Source organism: Gymnoscopelus microlampas (genome assembly GCF_963454915.1).
Source record: "Gymnoscopelus microlampas genome assembly, chromosome: 5".
Taxonomy (NCBI): Eukaryota; Metazoa; Chordata; class Actinopteri; order Myctophiformes; family Myctophidae; genus Gymnoscopelus; species Gymnoscopelus microlampas.
Window position 1 is genome coordinate 49,181,325 of NC_139942.1, and position 19,250 is coordinate 49,200,574.

At 42.1% G+C, this 19,250-nt stretch overlaps 1 protein-coding gene across 1 annotated transcript in view; it reads left to right on the forward strand.

Moving 5' to 3' along the window:
• Positions 1 to 18,465, forward strand: part of sirt6 (sirtuin 6) — a 34,059-nt gene extending 15,594 nt beyond the window's left edge. The window contains exons 5-8 of the mRNA XM_084058199.1: positions 1,624 to 1,719; positions 4,535 to 4,615; positions 10,099 to 10,222; positions 15,226 to 18,465. Coding sequence (XP_083914325.1) covers positions 1,624 to 1,719; positions 4,535 to 4,615; positions 10,099 to 10,222; positions 15,226 to 15,552 — 628 coding nt within the window. The 3' untranslated portion in view covers positions 15,553 to 18,465. The remainder of the gene's footprint in view (positions 1 to 1,623; positions 1,720 to 4,534; positions 4,616 to 10,098; positions 10,223 to 15,225) is intronic.
• The last annotated feature ends 785 nt before the right edge of the window (positions 18,466 to 19,250 follow it).

Sequence of the window (19,250 nt, forward strand, 5' to 3'; positions counted from 1 at the left end):
CTTTCTCTTCACATGTCAGCATCTTAGTGGATCCCATGTGTGTCTCCAGCTTTAATATGACATGAAGATGCGGACCATGATGCACAAATGTATTAAAACAAGTGGCCTTTTCAAACTTCAAACACGGCCCAATTAAATGAGTAAACACTCGACTGGATTAATGCAACGACACACTCGCCAAACCCAAGGTTTAACTGCAGCACACAAAGTGTGATTTCACATAAAAAAGACACAAGTATCAACATAAAACTGGTGACTGATATTGTCCTTCTAATGTGTCAGTGGGCCGTGTTTTGTCAATTAAGTTTTCTCATTGATTTTTATGCAATACAAAAATAAAGAAATGAATGAAAAAGTAATAAAAAAAACACAGCCCCCTCACGTATTAGGAGGGCAGTATGAGTCACCAGAAGAACCAAGGACGGGTGTTTTTGATGAATCTATCATGGTTAAAATGGAATTTACAATGGGTTTGTATAGGAAGGGGGCGTGTGACGTGTCTGATAAAATGAATATCAAATATATAAATACTGAATCAAGCAAGCAACTTAAGAACTATCTGGGCGGGGGTCTCTCAAAAGCTTGAGTAGACGTTAAAATGACCCCAAACATGTTTGAAAGTGACGTATCCCCCTTTTAGGCTAAAAATATAACACAAAATGTCCTGGCGACTTGTTTCCATTGTGGTCCTATGATACCAATGCTCCATTCTGTGATTTTGTAAGGAAGACCAATTCAACCGTCTCATACAATATGCAGCAGTGTGTCCGTAAAACCTGAGTGTGTCAACTTCAAAGCTTTTTGAAGGTGTGTTCACTTCACACGATAACAAGGTGTTAAGTCGTTCTTTAGGGGATGGTTGCACACATTTTGTCTGTCGGAGGAGTTGGCAGCAATCAGTTGTATCACTTTAGTGCTCTGAAAAAACGGCGGGTGGTTGATTATTTTTGTTCCAAAAATGTGGCAAAGTCCCTTCGCCTTCCTGCATGGGGATTTCATCCGCTTTCAGCGAGCCTCGCTTGCAGCCGTTATCCAGCATTGAAAGGAGTGTGTGTGTGTGTGTGTGTGTGTGTGTGTGTGTGTGTGTGTGTGTGTGTGTGTGTGTGTGTGTGTGTGTGTGTGTGTGTGTGTGTGTGTGTGTGTGTGTGTGTGTGTGTGTGTGTGTGTGTGTGTGTGTGTGTGTGTGTGTGTGCTCTACTTTTTAATATTGTCTCTGTCGGGTTGAAATCTGATATGTGTTAATATTGTCAAGTCCAGTATGTGTTAATTTTCAGGATTCAAATTCAAAAGTAGCAGATCTGCAAGCTCGAAACGGGTTGTGAAAAATATACATTCAAAGATTTGCACACATTAAGTAAAAAAAAAAGAAATGGAGAACTTCTTCCAGCACTGGGTGGGCGGACGGGCATCACAAACACATTTGTGACCTGAACATCTAGTATGTACGGCAGTGGTTCCCAAAATAAACCCCTTCTGAGTGATTGGACCCCTCCGCTACTCGTCAAGGTCTAATCATCCTGTCAGGGTTTATTTCCCAATAACGACCCGCTCCCCATTGATTATCCCTTGCACAGTTGATTCTGTCGATGAGTTTGATTAACTGTTAGCACCCCTATTTTACAGGCAGTATGTGAGAGAGACGGTGATCGGAGTGATGGGGCTGAAACCCACCGGACGCCACTGTGACGTGGTGCGTTCCAGAGGCCTGCGAACCTGCAGGTAACTCAATCCTTATAGGGATGGACAATTAATCGGTCATCATATCGGTATCGGCCGATGTTGGCCTTAAAATGCAATATCGGTATCGAACCGATATCAAAATATTTTCGTTTTTTGCCGATGTTTTATTTTTGTTGAAAGAAAAAAGGAAAAGAAGCCTGAAACAGCATTTTGTGACGACAAAGGCTGCAGATTCTATCAGTGTTTTCTGGGGAAGCTCTCAAAAGGGTCAACAAGTTGGAACAGTTTTAAATAAAAATACTACATTCAAGCTGTTTATGTTGGGATATGGGCCAACATTTCAATACCGGTGCATCCCTAGTTTTTTTTAATAAAGAGGCATTGCTTTTTCCAATTCAGTGTTTATATGCTTTTTCAGAATGGACAAAATTATTATTATTTTTTTTAATACAGAATGAGATCATATCGACATTGGTTTATATCGGTTATCGGCCATAACAGCAATCATTATATCGGATATCAATATTGTTACTCTGCATGGTGCGTTCTAGAGGCCTGCGAACCTGCAGATAACATATCCTTATGTCCACAACCAATCGACCCAATGTACTGTAGTTATTATTTAGTGACAAACTCTTGCTCGAACCTCTAGTAACTTAAATATAAGAAGAAATTACTGACATATTTAATAATGTTATACTTTAAAAAAAAAGCTGAAATAGCTGATCTAGAAGCTTGTTGTTTGTAAGCGTGTAGATCTGCTATTTCTTTTTAAATGTATGAAAATGTTTCAACATGGAAATGATTATGACGATTATGCAAAACATAATTGTGATTATCTCAAATATTGCAAACAGACAATTATGTAATAATTGTGACATAGGCCTATGTCTAACCGATAGGGGCAGTTAGTTGGGTAGAAAAACCTTTGTATTGTTCACAATCCTTTCCTTAAATTCTTCTTACTTAAACCTCCCCCAGTTCTTGAGATGAGACGCCTGATATGGGGGGGGGGGGGGGGGGGGGGGGTCATTGTGGCTTTCAGAAAACTCCATGATACCCCACAGTTTTGTGCATCATCATGGCCCCATGTGTGCCAGATAGGATAGCTAGTCGTTCCCTCAAATTGAATTGGATGCACATCTGCTCATGTTGATGTGCAGAGAATCAGAGACAGACACTCACTCCGTCAACTCATCACAACCAGGCGTGTGAAAAGCGATGAGCGTGGGCATGCCATATGTACGCTCACATATGGGTTAAATATAGAAATGGTATTACTGTGTGAGTCTGGAAAAGTCTGGAGAGAAATGTAATTTTCAAGTAGTGGAGTGACGGTAACGTATGGACAAAAAAAAAAAAGTGAATTGTGGGGCTCTCCTCGATTTAAAATAATTATTTGACTAATAGTCATATACGAATTTGTCGAATAATATGATTATTGATATACCGGTAATCTACAAATGTGTAAAATAGTGTTGGTTACATAAATACAATCATACACAGAGCAGCCTTTTCTTTCTTTCTTTCTTTCTTTTTATTCAGGGAAGACCATTGAGAGCAAGCTTTCTTTTTCAAGGACGCCCTCTGATCACAGCATGCATAACAAGTGCAGTTATATAATGCAATGCATATAATGAAAAACAACAAACATTTAAAGCAAAAAAAGAAAAACAAATCACATGCAGATAAATATAGGGTTACATGAAGCAGGTGCAGTCACTATGTAATGCATCCTCAAGAAGCAACCTAATACATGTCTATCCAGTTTCAGAGAGTCCTGAAGTTTGTTCCATTTGTGTGGAGCAATAAATGAAAGCAGTCTGTCCTTGTCCACTGTTCATACATGGACTGATATATCTCATGTGTGTCTGTGAGGTCTTTTGAAGTCTGTGAGGTTGAGAACTGAACATTCTAATGTTATCACAACATCACTGCTGACTATTGACTTATAGACCAACTGGGGGTCCCCATATTATGTTGGGTGGTCCCCAGATGATTAGCTAAATGTGCAACATTATTTATATTATAACACTCGACAGTAAACAAACCAACATGCAGCAATAAGTGTATACAGGGTATCTGCGCATTTCTAAAGTTTTAATTTAATGACTTTTAAGACCTTTTTAATACTAAATTGTCAAATATTACGTAAGAAGAAGGCAAACATTGTGAAAATAGCCGAACTACAAGCTCACAACGCCTCGCAGTGCGAGGCGTTGTGAGCTTGTAGTTGTGGCTGTAGTTGTGGCTATTTTCATAACATTTATCTGTGGAACAAGAGTCAAACTAAATGTAAAGTCTGCAATTCCATGTGCTTGTCACCAGTTCCCAGTTCAAATATGATTATTGTGGGGGGTTGTGGCCTGAACATTTTGGGAACCCTTGTTATAGACTGATATAATTAATCAAGAAAATAATTCTGTCTTTAGTAAGGACATGTGAACACATGTAGAGCAAATAATGTTGACATAAATTTGTTGTGTGTTCACACACACATTTTAAATTGTGTTTACCTTACATAAAGAGCATAGACTACAAAATAACAATGCATTTAAATAGTGACATATTGACATACATTGTAAAAAGTTTAATTGCTGTCAAAAGTCACACCAAGGTTCTTAACTGCAAAATGGATTGGCAGAATTTGGCACTGAGGGGACCGAGCTAGGTGATAGGAGAGCTTGAACCATGATCGAAAATCTAAATGATTAATGATTAAGTGTGTGTGTGTGTGTGTGTGTGTGTGTGTGTGTGTGTGTGTGTGTGTGTGTGTGTGTGTGTGTGTGTGTGTGTGTGTGTGTGTGTGTGTGTGTGTGTGTGTGTGTGTGTGTGTGTGTTTTGTGGTACACAGAGGGAAGTTAATCAGTACCATACTGGACTGGGAAGACCCTCTGCCTGACATGGACCTGAACAGGTCTGAAGAAGCCAGCAGGTGAATATCAGAATATATAGCTGTTTGAACACACACCAATGCAGTGGGTGGGTATATTGGCCCTCGTTTATCAAGCTTGCGCAGATGAAAAACGGGCGTACGCCGAGATCACCGCAATTGTGTATCAATCTATCATGACTTTGACTTGAGCGTACGGCACGCTCAAATCTCACGTCTGGTTTAAGGTTGTGTAGGCTTAGGCTACACCAATTTTTCCATCGTAGACATGTGGGGCAGCATTGTCTGACCATCTGACAGGCATCTAAACATATGTATTCACTCCCAGAATGTATAGCTATGAAACTAATACATAATAAATGTGAAAACATTATTTTTTGTAAAGGCATACATTGACGATGTGTCTTATGAAATTGGTAGGATATTTCCAAGTGTACAAGCAATTAAATTCGAGCAATTAAAAGCAATATTTTACATGTACAATGTTACAAGTTAGATGTTTAATCATTCAGCCATTTAAACAGCACTTTACTGGCTCTGTGTTAAGACATGTGAGCGCATACATTCGAGAGGATTTTGGGGACCGTTGCGCTGGAATATTTTCATGGAGAGTGAGTCTCCCAACTTGGGTAGCCTACAGTAGGCCATGTCTTTCTGGAGTTATGTGCAACCTCGTTTAAGGATAAGCCCGACACTTGAGTGCACTGATATGCAAATAGCGTGTGCCATGCCATGCATATGATAGGCATGTCTGCTGTGTAGCTGTGTGAATCCACGCAGATGATTGGTGGGGTAACTTCACATGTCGGAGAAGTTCCTCTTCTTGGCCATATTCCTCTTCTTCATGTCAAAAACAGGTGGGGTTAGCCGACCATTCTTGCCCCGCAGTTGACAGGGTACACCTGCTTGATAAATCACTCATGGACGTGGTCGCAAGCTGATTCCTGGGCTCGAATTTAACCCATTCAGACCTGAGGCCGATTCTACAAATGTCTTCTAAATCCCAACAGTTTTCTGAAACACTTATGTTGCTATACTATCAGTGGTTCTCAAACTTTTTCATGTCAAAGACCACCCAAAATGATATGTATTTGGCCGCGGAACACCATCTCAAAAGAGCAAAGATTTGAGTTACAAATGTTTGCTTTAAATATATATATATATATATATATTAAAAGATTTGCTCACATTTTCACGATTTTTCAAAAATAGCTGTTATAAAAGCTTGTAGCCGCGCTATGAGCTTGTATAACTGCTATTTTTGAATAGCCCAAAGAAATCTGAAACACACAGATGCGTTCTCAAATTGAATGGGTTATGCTGTTTTTTATGTTCCATTGACAAATGAGGGCCAGTATGTCCCAGGCAACGTATTGTTGCCTCTTATCATTTTCATCAGTGTCCGTGTGGGAGGATAATGGCAGTCATTTTGGGTTGTGATGCTTGTGCCCCAGTTCTGCCTACAATGGCTTTACTGTGTCAAATCTGAACACATGCTGTTGTTGTGCATCTTTTTTCTTTTTTTTTTAAATATATAAATCTGATAATTGTTTTTTTTAAAGATTGTTTTCCTCCCATGTGAGGTCAGTATTCATGACCATACATACATATGCAATGCATAAATACCCCTCATTTCCCCCCCCCCCCCCCCCCACCCGCTCTCCCTCCCACCCAACACCCCCCCCCACCCCACTCTTTCCAGATGCAGAGATAATACAAAAATGACAATGAAAATAATTAAATAAAGACATTGTATAGAAATTTAGAAATGTTAGTGGTAATAGTATCAGGCATAACAATGACCGCAACAACAGTAACATGTTTGAGCAGGCATGGATAAACGTTCGTATTGGAACTGATTTTGGTAATTAAAGCATACCTTTACAAATGGCATACAAAAATGTATACAAAAAATAATTTAACCTTAATCCCCTTATAAATTGAGGCAATCTGTTGCGGATTGACATTGGCCTCGTTTGCATCTCTTGCCTAAAACATTGTCTCTGTTGGGTGGAAACCTCATATTATGTCCAAAAACCTTTCAGGATTAAAAAAAAAAATGGATAACGTTTAGCAGATCGACAAGCTCGAAACGCGTCGCTTCGTGCCCCGTTTCGAGCTTGCTGACCTGCTACCTTTGATGCTTTTGTGTGACGCTGTAGTATGATCAAGTAGGGCGTTAATTTACTAAAAAACACAAAAAGTTACAATATGGAAATAAGAGGTTTCTGTGTGACATCAAAACAATGGAATCGGTTCAAAATTCGCAAAGTTTACCTAATTTATAGTCTTGCGTGGCCAGACTGTTGCCTCCCACAATTTACAAATGTTTCCAGCATACAGTCTGGGACTCGGAAGCTCTGATCATGTGTAAGGGGAAAGCGGATGCCCCTCCCCTACCCACGTCCGTTTCAGCATTGTGCAGTGGCGCAAAGGAGTCCGACTGGAATCAACGAATCTCATAAACATCGTTTATGTCTACTAGTGTCTTCTTTCACAGTTTTTTCGGCGTTAATTCCATGATGCCTTTCTCAGTTTTCTGTGATAAACAATCCTCGCACAAATAACATGAATCTACCGCTCCTATGACTATGCTTCCGCCTCGGTTCTGTTTCCACTGGGACTACAGGTCCGCGGGCACCGCGTCGTGATTGGTCGAATGTTTTTCCGGTCTGAACAACTTCCGTTACACAGCTTTCGGGAAGTGGAGTTCCAGACTCTATATAGCATTCAGAGATTGTGGAATAGTAGTCTGGTGACGCGAGACTACCTAATTTATATCCAGGGGTGCACATAACTGGTGCGCAGGTGCGCATGCGCACCCAAAATAAAAAATGCGCACCACATCAGGCGACGCGAGGCGCTTTTGCGCACCAACAGCTGGGACAGGAATTTCCAAGCTTTTATTTTTTAGCAAAACTAAAAATAAAAGCCTGGAGATCGAGGCTAGGAATTTACTTCCTGAAGCCACACTCACACAATCACTCTAAAGCACCCGTCGGCCCCATGTACAGCCATTAGGTACAGGGGGAGAGATATGACTCGCGTCGCCTCGCATCGCCTCGCATTGCCTCGCTGGCTGCGTGCAGCAGCGGCTGTTAGAGGCACTCGTCACCGATGATGAACGCACCGTAATGGTGCAAAATATGCCGTGAACGTCCCAATCTGGCGGATAAAATCAGCGCAGCAGCACAGGGCACCAACCTTGGGGGCTTTATCTAACAGCGTGAGAAAAAAAAACGGCGAAAATCGGCGGAATTTAGAAGCAGAGCGTCCTTTTTTTGTCCCCCCCCCCGTTGACAAAACTGTCCGGTGGGCACCGTGCTGAACCCCCCCCCCCCCCCCCCCCCCCGTTGACAAAACTGTCCGGTGGGCACCGTGCTGAACCCCCCCACCCATTGACAAAACTGTCCGGGCTGACCCACCCCCCCCCCCGTTGACAAAACGGGACGGGCGCCATGCGCACCAAGTCACAAGTCCAGGTGCTCTTCTGCGTACCAGACCGAAAAAGTTATGTGCACCCCTGATAATTTATATCCCATTTAGACCCGAGGGTGATCCTAAAAAAACACCTTCTAAACTAAACAGTTTTCTGAAAAACCTGACAGAATTGTGTCAATGTTCACTAAGAAATTTGTTACAACTTGACTAACAGGCAGGGAAAAATATCTGCTGTTAAATAATACCATATAAAATAATGAAATGCAGCATTTTCTTTTTTTACTATATATTTTGAAATAATAATGAAACAAATTTAGGGGAATTTACTCACAGCCCATTAAAAATGGGTCTGTTCCGTGGTCCTCAAAATGCGTCACAACAAGAGCCCATTGTTTGGGAAACACTTTAGTAGGCTAATGGCTTGGTCAGCTTTACTACGGCCTTTGTGCACGTTTCTCCTGTGTGGGCAATATGTCTTCCTCCATCCACATTCACACATACACTTCATCACTTACATCAGGGGTCTTCAACGTTTTTTTCAGGCCAAGGACCCCCTAGGTGAGAGAGAGAGAAATGAAGCAGGGACCCCCCCCTCCCCCCACTGTATATTGTATAAAATGTTGCATGTAGATTGCTTCATAGACATCAGTGTTTTGTTTGTTGTGTTTGTTTATACATTATCTTTTCTATTACTATGTTGGATTTTGTTTTTATATTTTCAGACATTTGACCATTAAAACCACAATACTTCACCTAAACTTCACCCTTGGCTCTGCATTTGGTCACTCTACACACCAAACCTTTTTGATGAAAACAGTCGACCTCCCCCTGTAGTAACTCTGAGGACCCCCTGTTGAAGACCCCTGACATCATTGTTCAGTTTAGTTCAGTGTATTTCGTAGTAACAAGGTGTAAATTTCATAGGTAATACAAAAAACTAATTTAGAAAATAACCACCTTTCATTGTCATGTGGGAGCCACATGATTACTATGTAATGGTTTTGTACGTGTTGTTTGTCCTTCATGCACAGTGACCCATCGCCTTTCTGTTTGACCTCTCTTTAACCATATGTTTCTACTTCCTTTTAGTCGGCACAAAAGAAGCTCCGCTTTCGCTGTAGCACACGCTCTCGTTATTGAATGGCAGATTTATGTATTTTTCCTGTTGTGAAAGGGGGCCTGTTCCAGCCATTATATCGTATCGTTGCAGTCCTCATTTCCACCTTGTATCCTGGTACAACTTTCATCCAGTAGGATACAACTGTCTACCTTCGTCTATTTCGTTCTCTATGGGGGAGGAGGGGAGAGGGAGAGAAAAAGGCGAAAGGAACATTCTTGTTGTTTTTTTGTGTTTTTTTCCCCATATAACTCGTTGTGGATTTTGCTGATTTTAATGTGTTTTTTGTTTTTTCTTCTTTTAGGATCTTTTTTTTGTCCATGTGGTGAAATGAACGGGGACTAAAGACCCATGAGGGAGGGAGGTTATGGGGAGAATTGAGTGTTGTTTAAAACTGAACCAGCCTTATACCTTAGTTGTGTGTTAAACGTTATGTTGGGTGTGAATTGTTTCGTATTGTACTGTTTGTCCCTGTATGTAAGAAAAAGAAAAAGGCACTATTCTTACTGTATCTGCTTTTGCTACAACTACCCTACTACTACTTATGCTGAATAAAAATACAGTAGGATACAACAGCAGTGACAACACAGAAATGTATGTGGGGACTGGGGAGGAATCAATTGGCACGAAAACAAAATTTGGGAGAGGGAAAAAAAAAACACTCTTCTAAAACAGTCTACCTACTAGCTCACAATAATGTGACGGGTTGTGAGCTTGTACATCGGCTATTTCCAAATAAAATGTAACAGGGTTTAAACTGTTCATCATTTTGCCAAGTGGAACCCCACCAAGGACCCCTGGGGCGTCTCTCGGACGTCACTTTGAGAACCAACGCCCTAAACCACTCCTCTCATTTCCTCCCATCAGGCTGCTGTTTCAGAGCACATCTGGACAAATGGAAAACGCTCAAAAACTGTGTCATTCTCACTGCGGACCTGGCATTGACTCTGTTTTAACTGTGTTTCAGGAAGGCAGACCTGGCATTGACCCTTGGCACCTCGCTGCAGATCAAACCGGCAGGAGACCTACCTCTGCTCACCAAGAAGAAAGGTGGCAAGGTGGCCATCATCAACCTGCAGGCCACCAAGCATGTGAGTCTCACCCATCATGCACTCGGAGTGCCTTTTGTTAGGACATGGCTATAGACCAGTGGTTTTCAACCAGTGGTCCGGGGACCACCAGTGGTCCTTGAGGGGGTTCCAGGGGGTCCCCAGCCAAATGAATAGTTAGGAACCAAATTGACCCTTACATGTGTCTGTAACTCTGCGAGTGTACAAATGGAACCAAATGGACCCTAACGGGTCCATTTGGTTCCATTTGTACACTCTCAGAGTTAAATGAACACTAACGATGATGATACAGTGTAGATTAAGACCCCCAAGATATCAAAATGGTTGAATCCCTGGCATATCTTTTCAAATGGGGGTCCGTGGGCTAATATGTGTCAATTTGGGGGTCCTTGACGCGGAAAAGGTTGAAAACCACTGCTATAGACGAATCCCCCAGAGCGCTGCCTGTAGATGCGGTGTTGCGGTGGGGAGCGGCAGCCGCTTGACACCGCTGTTATGATTGCCGCTCTGTAGATTCGTCTATAAGAGGTGAAGTCTGTGTGTGAAACCTTGTCCAGATTTGAAGTCATACAGTATGTATGTCATAGATAACTGACGTCACAGGATTCTATTCTTCAATTAAGTGATTCAATAAATTAATTTAACAAGGATAGATGGGCACCGTTGAGATATTTTTAAAAAAATGAGGGAGATCTGGCCAAAACAGGCAAGAGCATAATAACACAGAAAAATCTTGAACAGAATATTTTTGTTTCAATAGAGATTTTATTGAAATCCATTTTGTAAACAGATTATTTTTTATTTTTCATGTTTAAATTTTATACATTTCTTAACCACTTATATAAAGCCATATATACTTTGCTGTATGACAAATAGTGAGTATAGCCGATGTACAAGCTCACAAAGCCTTATACCCAGGGGGCAAAACCCCCTTTTTTTTGGAATGCTGCATTTGCCCTGCTATAAAAGGTTGGCCACCAGAAATAATATCTATGACCCCGTAGGATCACAACCTATATGGACAACCCGGTCAATTTTTTGCTGGAAATCCAATATGGCCGCCTCAATATTGGCCCCTATCAGTACCAAGGGGCAAATAGGGGTATGCTGCATTTTCCCTGCCCTAAAAGGTTGGCCACCAGAAATAATATCTATGACCCAGTAGGATCACAACCTATATGGACAACCCGGTCAACTTGCTGCTGGATATCCAATATGGCCGCCTCAATATTGGCCCCTATCAGAAAATAGCTTTGGCAATAACTTTTGAACCAGATGGGCTAGAAATAAAAACTTGGTGTCTATTTCATGGTTTCAGAGCATGAGAAACTCAATGGAATACTTATCTTTATGATTGGGTGCGTCCGGACCTTTAATTTGCATATTACCAAGATGGACGCCACGCGAAAATTAGTTTTACTATGACTTTTACAGTGACAGCTGACTCTTATGGCAACAGAGATGGCAGTCCTAAGAGAGCAGCTGCTGCTTTTTCAGGAATCATTGAATGGGCAACCAACTGCAGTCCTCTGGGCAACCTTCCTGGAGATGTCAGATCTTCTCCAAAGGTTTATCTAATAATAATAATAATAATAATAGATCTTTATTGTCCACAAGTGGAAATTTGTCTTTGGCTCACCAGACACTATACAGACATAGACAAACAACATTAGAGGTACAGCACAGCAGTGAGGATCACATCATAGAAATACACAAAACACCATCGCTAATAAAAGAAAGAAAAGGAGAGTAGACCCACATTAGGAACCTACTACTACGATCGGGAAGGTGACTGGACAGGACATCTCTGTGAATCAGCAAGAATGCTACCCTACCTCACTGCAGCAGGCCACTACAAATACGGGCAGCAATCTTTACCTCTGTATTTGGCTGAGATGAAGAAACTACCAGAAACAGCTTCAGAGGTACATGAAGCACTGATGGCAGGTTTATTTGTTGGCAGACGAGCAGATGGCAGCCACAACAGTGTTTCTCTTGACATGCTACTGGAGCAGACCTATAATGCTGATGCCAAGGAAGCAAGCAGTCTGGATGGCATTACACTCAGCCCTGCTGCCAGGACAAAATGGGTCTACACAAAACCACTCACTGCAGCTGTCTCTGCAGAGCTCAAGTCTATGCTCCACCTCCACTCCTCCAACCCACACCATGAGTCTGGTCAGAGTCGTGTAATCCGGGATGCAGAGATGGTAGTCAAGGTCATGGCAGCAGTGGAGACTAACCCATTTACAGTGAGCACATCATCCATGATCAACATATCTACAGGACAGTGTGCTGATTCCACATAAGGACCACTTGATGAGTGTGAAAGAACTGGGTCTGAAGGCACTGTGTGAGTCATTGTCCAGTAAACAGAAGAAGACAAGCATAATGAAGCTTAACACTTCCCACACTCAAAACACAAAATCTCAGGGGAAAACCTCAGCACCTGGCAAGAGCAATGAAATTACTGCCCTCCTGCGCATGACCCAAATCATAGCCAGTGGTGGAGAACTCAACCTTGTTGACTTTATAGGCAACCACGAGTGCAGTGGCTTCCCCCCTTCCCTCTTCCAGGAAGATGGCAGGATGAAAACAGGTACCAAGGCAAGCCTTGTGAAGGTCCTGAAAGAGGAGACCAAAGTTGCATGCATCCCTGACCTGCCTACAGAAGACAGAAAAACAGCAGTAGTTATTGATGCCATGTATCCCATACGCCATTGGTCGTTCCTGAAAGGTGAAGCATTTGGAATAATCGCTGAACGATACCAACGTCTGCTGTTGAATGATGTGCCTGCTGGCACAGAGATCATTCACTTCTGTTGTGACCGGTACAGTGGACCTAGTCTTAAGACAGCTGAGCAAGAACACAGATATGCTCGACCAAAACCTACCAAAGAATATGAAGTCAGTATGCGTTACACAGCTCCAGTTTGAGTTTCCTCTGTGACGAATGGTGTGAAAATGAGAAACTTAAGTCGGCCCTTGGTCCAACACATCTTTACCTGGGTGGGTGGTTTAAAGAAGAGACAAGGAGTGTGATGATCAAGGAGGGGTCTATTGAAGATGTCCCTGCACTAGAATCCACACAACAGAAAGCTGATACAAGAATAATACTCCACACCCTGTACAGTGTCCAGAATGACAAAGTTGACAGAGTTGTCATCCATGCCAATGACACAGACATCATCATCATGTGCCTTTACTATGCAGCAACCCATCTCAGATGCCTTCCAGAGCTGTGGGTGAGAACAGAGCAAAATTCATACCTTCCTATCCATCAAATTGTATCAGCACTGGGGCTTGCACAGTGTCGTGCCCTGCCCTTTATCCATAGTTTAAGTGGCAGAGATACCACCAGCTATCCCTTCTTCACTGGGAAGAAGGCATGGTTCAGGGCCAGCATGCGTCTGGATCTCCCTGCACTTGAGGAGTTTGGTGAAAACTCTTCTGATTCCCTCTCATATGACGTCATCAATCAGGCACGAGACCTCACAATTGCTGTATATACATCCAAAGCGGACCACCCGGAGGATTTTGACCTGAGTAAGCTTAGAGTGTACAAGTTCCTCAATAATAGATCAACCCTCTTAAAGTTGCTGCCCCCGACAGAGAATGCCTTTGACCTGCACCTGAAAAGAGCTGTTCTAGCAACCATAATAGATAAATGTGCACATATCGCCAAGCCGGATATTCCTTCTTTCACAGAGTATGGATGGTCTCTCAGTGCTAGCAATGCAGTCCCCCTTGCATCTACCGAGCCAGCCTTGCCTTTGTCAATGAACAAGGCAATATCATGCCTCTGTTCCTGTGCAAAGAAGGCAATTCCATGCTACTTAGGATGCCGTTGCCAGGTACTGGAGACACGATGCAGCAGGATCAGTGCAACACATGACAACAGTGACAGTGAATAGCATTGTACCATCGTATCATTAGCTTTAGAAGCAGGCAAGACAGCACCATAGAGGTCAAAATGAACCTTTTGTAGGCCACCTCAACTCTGCCTTTACTCTATTTGTCACTAAGTAGTCTATATTTTATATTATGGTACTAGAATGCATACCACTATGTTATTTTGTATAGCCCTAAAGTTGAAGTTTTTGGCAAGTCTTGGAGTGTGCATGTGTATGTTTATATTGCATTTAGTTTATTAAAATGATACATAAGATACATTGTGGGCTTTTTCTCCGATTTTTCTCTGCAATCATCCCCACAACTATAGATCTATAAATCAATAAATCTGGGGGGAAATGTAATACCATACATTATTTATGACTGCAGCCATATTGACAAAATAGAAATGAAAGCTCAAACTGACCAAATGTGTTCATATTGCTTAAAAAGCAGACTTTTTGCCATAACAGTAAGCTGTCACTGTAAAAGTCATAGTAAAAATCATTTTCGCGTGGCGTCCATCTTGGAATTATGCAAATTAAAGGTCCAGACACACCCAATCATAAAGATAAGTATTCCATTGAGTTTCTCATGCTCTGAAACCATGAAATAGGCACCATGTTTATATTTCTAGCCCATCTGGTTCAAAAGTTATTGCCAAAGCTATTTTCTGATAGGGGCCAATATTGAGGCGGCCATATTGGATTTCCAGCAGCAAGTTGACCGGGTTGTCCATATAGGTTGTGATCCTACTGGGTCATAGATATTATTTCTGGTGGCCAACCTTTTATGGCAGGGCAAATGCAGCATACCCCCCTTTGCCCCTGGGTACTGATAGGGGCCAATATTGAGGCGGCCATATTGGATTTCCAGCAAAAAATTGACCGGGTTGTCCATATAGGTTGTGATCCTACGGGGTCATAGATATTATTTCTGGTGGCCAACCTTTTATAGCAGAGCAAATGCAGCATACCCCCCTTTGCCCCCTGGGTATTACGTCGCGATGCGTTGCGAGCTTGTAGATCTGACATTGTCTCTGTTTGTCATACCAACCAGATACATAGGGCTTAGTGGTGGTTAAATTGAGGTTTAATTTAATTGAGTGTCATTTTATTCCGTCGTCTGCCCAGGACAAGCACGCACACCTGCGTATCCACGGTTACGTGGACGAGGTCATGACCCAGGTGATGGAGCTGCTAGGACTGGACATTCCCAAGTGGGAGGGGCCGACGGTCTGCGAGCACGCCGACCCTTCCGAATCCGCGGCGGGCGACATCAAACCGCCACGCTCCACGGCTACCGTGAAGGACGAGGTCAAACGCCAGAGGAAGAGGCGGAGCAAACCGCAGACGGACGGAGCCGAACACGCCAAGGAGAAGGAGGAGGAGGAGGAGGTTGCGGTGAAGAAGGAGAAGTCAGAAGAATTACCCCCGGTAGAGACGAACGAATCCAAATAGCCCTTGCGGGATCCTTTAGTTACAAAGACTTCAGGGTAACACTTTACTTAAAGTTGGGGTCTGTAATACAGCATAAGCACATTTATAATGCACTTAATGTATAACGCTCATTATAAATGCTTATAATCATGCATGACAACTTAAAACAAGGTTTATGAAGTATTATAAGTGCTGGTCATAATGCATTATATAATGTAAGCTCAGTTGAACAACTACCATAACTTAATCAGTTATAAAGTCTCTTTATACAATAACCTACTAAGTTATGGTAGTCATAATCCTCTGAGCTTAAAATGCATTATGAACAGCACTTGTAATACTTCATGCATCATTTTAAACATTTATAACAAGTGTTATGAAGCCTTATGAGTGCATTGTAATACATCATAAATGTGCTTGTGATGCATAATAGACCCAACCTTTTTGAGTAAAGTGTTAACGACCTCAGAACTTCATGAACTTCCCAGAAGCAGTGGATCCTCTCACAGGACAGCAGTGGATCCTCTCACAGGACAGCAGTGTCAGAACTACACGACCGTCAGACCAGAGACGACGGATGGAAGCAAAGACTACTAGAAACTGTATCTTTTTTTTTTTATTACTGTCAATAAACTCTGCCACCCATGGGGGAGCTTCTGTCTCCATCATAGAGGCTGGAGGAGTCTTTTGTACTCAAGTTACCTGGTGGCCTGCTTGAAAATATGACATCTTAACACATTCATAGCCAGGTATTAATTAATTCATCCTCCACTGCCAGCGGTTTTACCTTTATTTTGACCAGATTTTGACGATCCACCGAAAATGTTTTTCAACGCGGATGTAAACAAACAATGTCTCGGTGGAAAGACAAGTCTTTCTTTTACCCATTAAGACCTGAGGCCGATTCTACAAATGCCTTTAAATCAGTGGTTCCCTTCACTTTCAATGTTTTTCAAAAATGTTAAAAAATAGCTTATGTACAAGCTTGCGGCACGAAGTGACGCACTACAAGCTTTTATATCTGCTATTTCTGAATAGCCAACTCTAAAATGACACAGATACTTTGCCGTTTGTAATGGGTTAAAGGGGGAAACCACATGAACAGGGGTGCACATATCTGTTGCGCAGGTGCGCATGCGCACCCAAAATAAATAATGCGCACCACATCAGACGACGCGCTTTTGCGTACCAACAGCTGGGACAGGAATTTCCATTTTTTTTTTTTTTTTATTAGCAAAACTAAAACTAGAGATCGAGGCTAGGAATTTACTTCCTGAAGCCACACTCACACAATCGCTCTAAAGTATGCGTCGGCCCCATGTACAGCCATTAGGCGCAGGGCGAGGAGACGCATGCTGCACGTGATTGTGTGAGTCTCGCTTCGCATCGCCTCGCATTGCCTCGCTGCGTGCACGCAGCCAGCAGCGGCTGTTGGAGGCACTGATGAACACATCGTAGTGTTGCCAAATATGCCGTGAACGTCCAAATCTGGCGGATAAAAGCAGCGCAGCACAGGGCACCAACCGTGGGGTGCTTCTCCTAACGGTGTGAGAGGAAAAGAAACGGCGAAAATCGGCGGGATTTGGAAGCAGAGCGTCCTTTTCTTCTCACAAAACGGGACGGGACCATTTATTTGGTGCGCACCAAGTCACATCTCCTCTAGCTCTTCTGAGTACTAGACCTACAAAGTTATGTGCACCCCTGCACATGAACCCTAAACATACCTATTCTGGGCATGTCCTATGAAATGAACAACAAAAATGGGCCAACATAACAGATCTACAAGTTGCAACATGTGAGCTCAAGTTGCAACATGTGAGCTTGTAGATCTTACATTTTTGCTATTTGTCATACGATGCAGCGTTCAATTTGTACCAAAAAACGTGAAAATAGCCAATATACAAGCTTGTGACGCTGTGTGAGCGTATAGATTGGTTATTTTCACTATTTTAAATAGTGATATTATCACACACATATATCAAACATATCTACAAGCTCATTGCGCGCGGCACCTAGCTTGTATATCTGCTATTTTTGAATAGCCAAAGAAATCTTAAAATGACACAGATGCGTTCCTGGTCTTAATGGATTAATGTATTGACTCTGCTATGTCATGTCAAAATGGCTGCTGTGAAAGAACTCTGTTGACTCTTATAGCTTCATTATCTAACAGAATGTTAAGTTAACCACTTCAACCCAATACTTAGAAAAATCTATTAACCTCTCCCCCAACACAGCTGAAGTGCCTTCAAAGGAAGACACTGAAACCCTAACTGCAGTGGAGCTGCTCAGTGGCCAACAGTATAAGACTGTGGTTGTACTGTCAGCGTGTGTGTGTGTGTGTGTGTGTGTGTGTGTGTGTGTGTGTGTGTGTGTGTGTGTGTGTGTGTGTGTGTGTGTGTGTGTGTGTGTGTGTGTGTGTGTGTGTGTGTGTGTGTGTGTGTGTGAGAGAGAGATCATACCCTCAGCTGTGTTTGCCTTTCAAAATGGCTCCTGTGAAAAGGGGAACGGTTTAATTTCCACCGTTTTTTATGTTTAACAATATGCCTGTCATTGATTGACTGAATAGATACTGTACATTATTTTAAATGTATATAATTCTCTGGAGGTCGTTTTTACACTCAGGTGAAGTAGTACTGTCAGATATTGTACATGTGTTTACTTGTATTTGTTTTTTTACAGATGCTTTTGGCAATAAACAGTGCATTCATAGAATAATGGTGCCTGTTGTTGGTCATTTAGAAAAAATTGCAAATGAAAGTGTGGAATGAGGAATCTTGTGATGAAGGTAGTGGTATCCTTCCTTGTCTTTGCTAACATACTTAAATGGGCTGTAAGTGTTGTTTTATTGTTAAAATGAGTGTTAAATAGCATGTGACGGGTAAAGGATGATGCTCTTGGCATAGGAAAAACACTCACTGGCCACTTAAACAGCATTATGTAACTTTAATCCTCTTCTACCCCAGATTTGAACCCGGTTTCCTGCTCAAGTGCTGACATTCTTACCATTGAACCAATAGAGCCTTGACCATCAGGTATATACATACCCCATCTGAAAATGTTGTGTGCCAGGGACCCTCAGAAGAGAAGATTTGCGTTAAACAATTCTAAATATTCAAATGTACTTGTGCCGCGCTGTGAGCTTGTAGATCTGCTATTTGTTTGAATAGCCAACATTTAATGGATAAAACGAACACCATCAGAACACCCACACCTGTCAGCTAAGAACAGGAAATTGAGGCTACCATTCACACAGGCTCATTAAAATTGGACGATAGAAGATGATAAAATAAGAACGTTCTAGTGCGACATTTGAACGGTACAGTAGGTAGGGTCCCTTTCTGCTTTTTAGACTTAGCTTAATATTTATAGCTTTATAACATCTTCGCTCATAATAAAGTTTTTGTTTTGTAAAGTGCTATATAAGTCTGATTTATTATTATGTTATTGGGGTCAAACTAAATGTGTGCGTGCCTAAATGCATGGAGTTGCTGCCATGTGAAGGGCTGATTAGAAATGGCAATAACGTGCATTTTATTTTGGACAGGCGTTCCTGATGAGGTTCCATCTGCTGCAGTTCAAACCGAGCATCACAACTGGGTTAGAAAAGTGATTACATAAGTGACTTTAAACATGGCCTGAACTGTGCCATGTCTAAATGTGTTGTGAGTTCAGTTGGTGTGCAGTTGGACAGGTGTAGCTAGTTCTTGCTAGTTCCT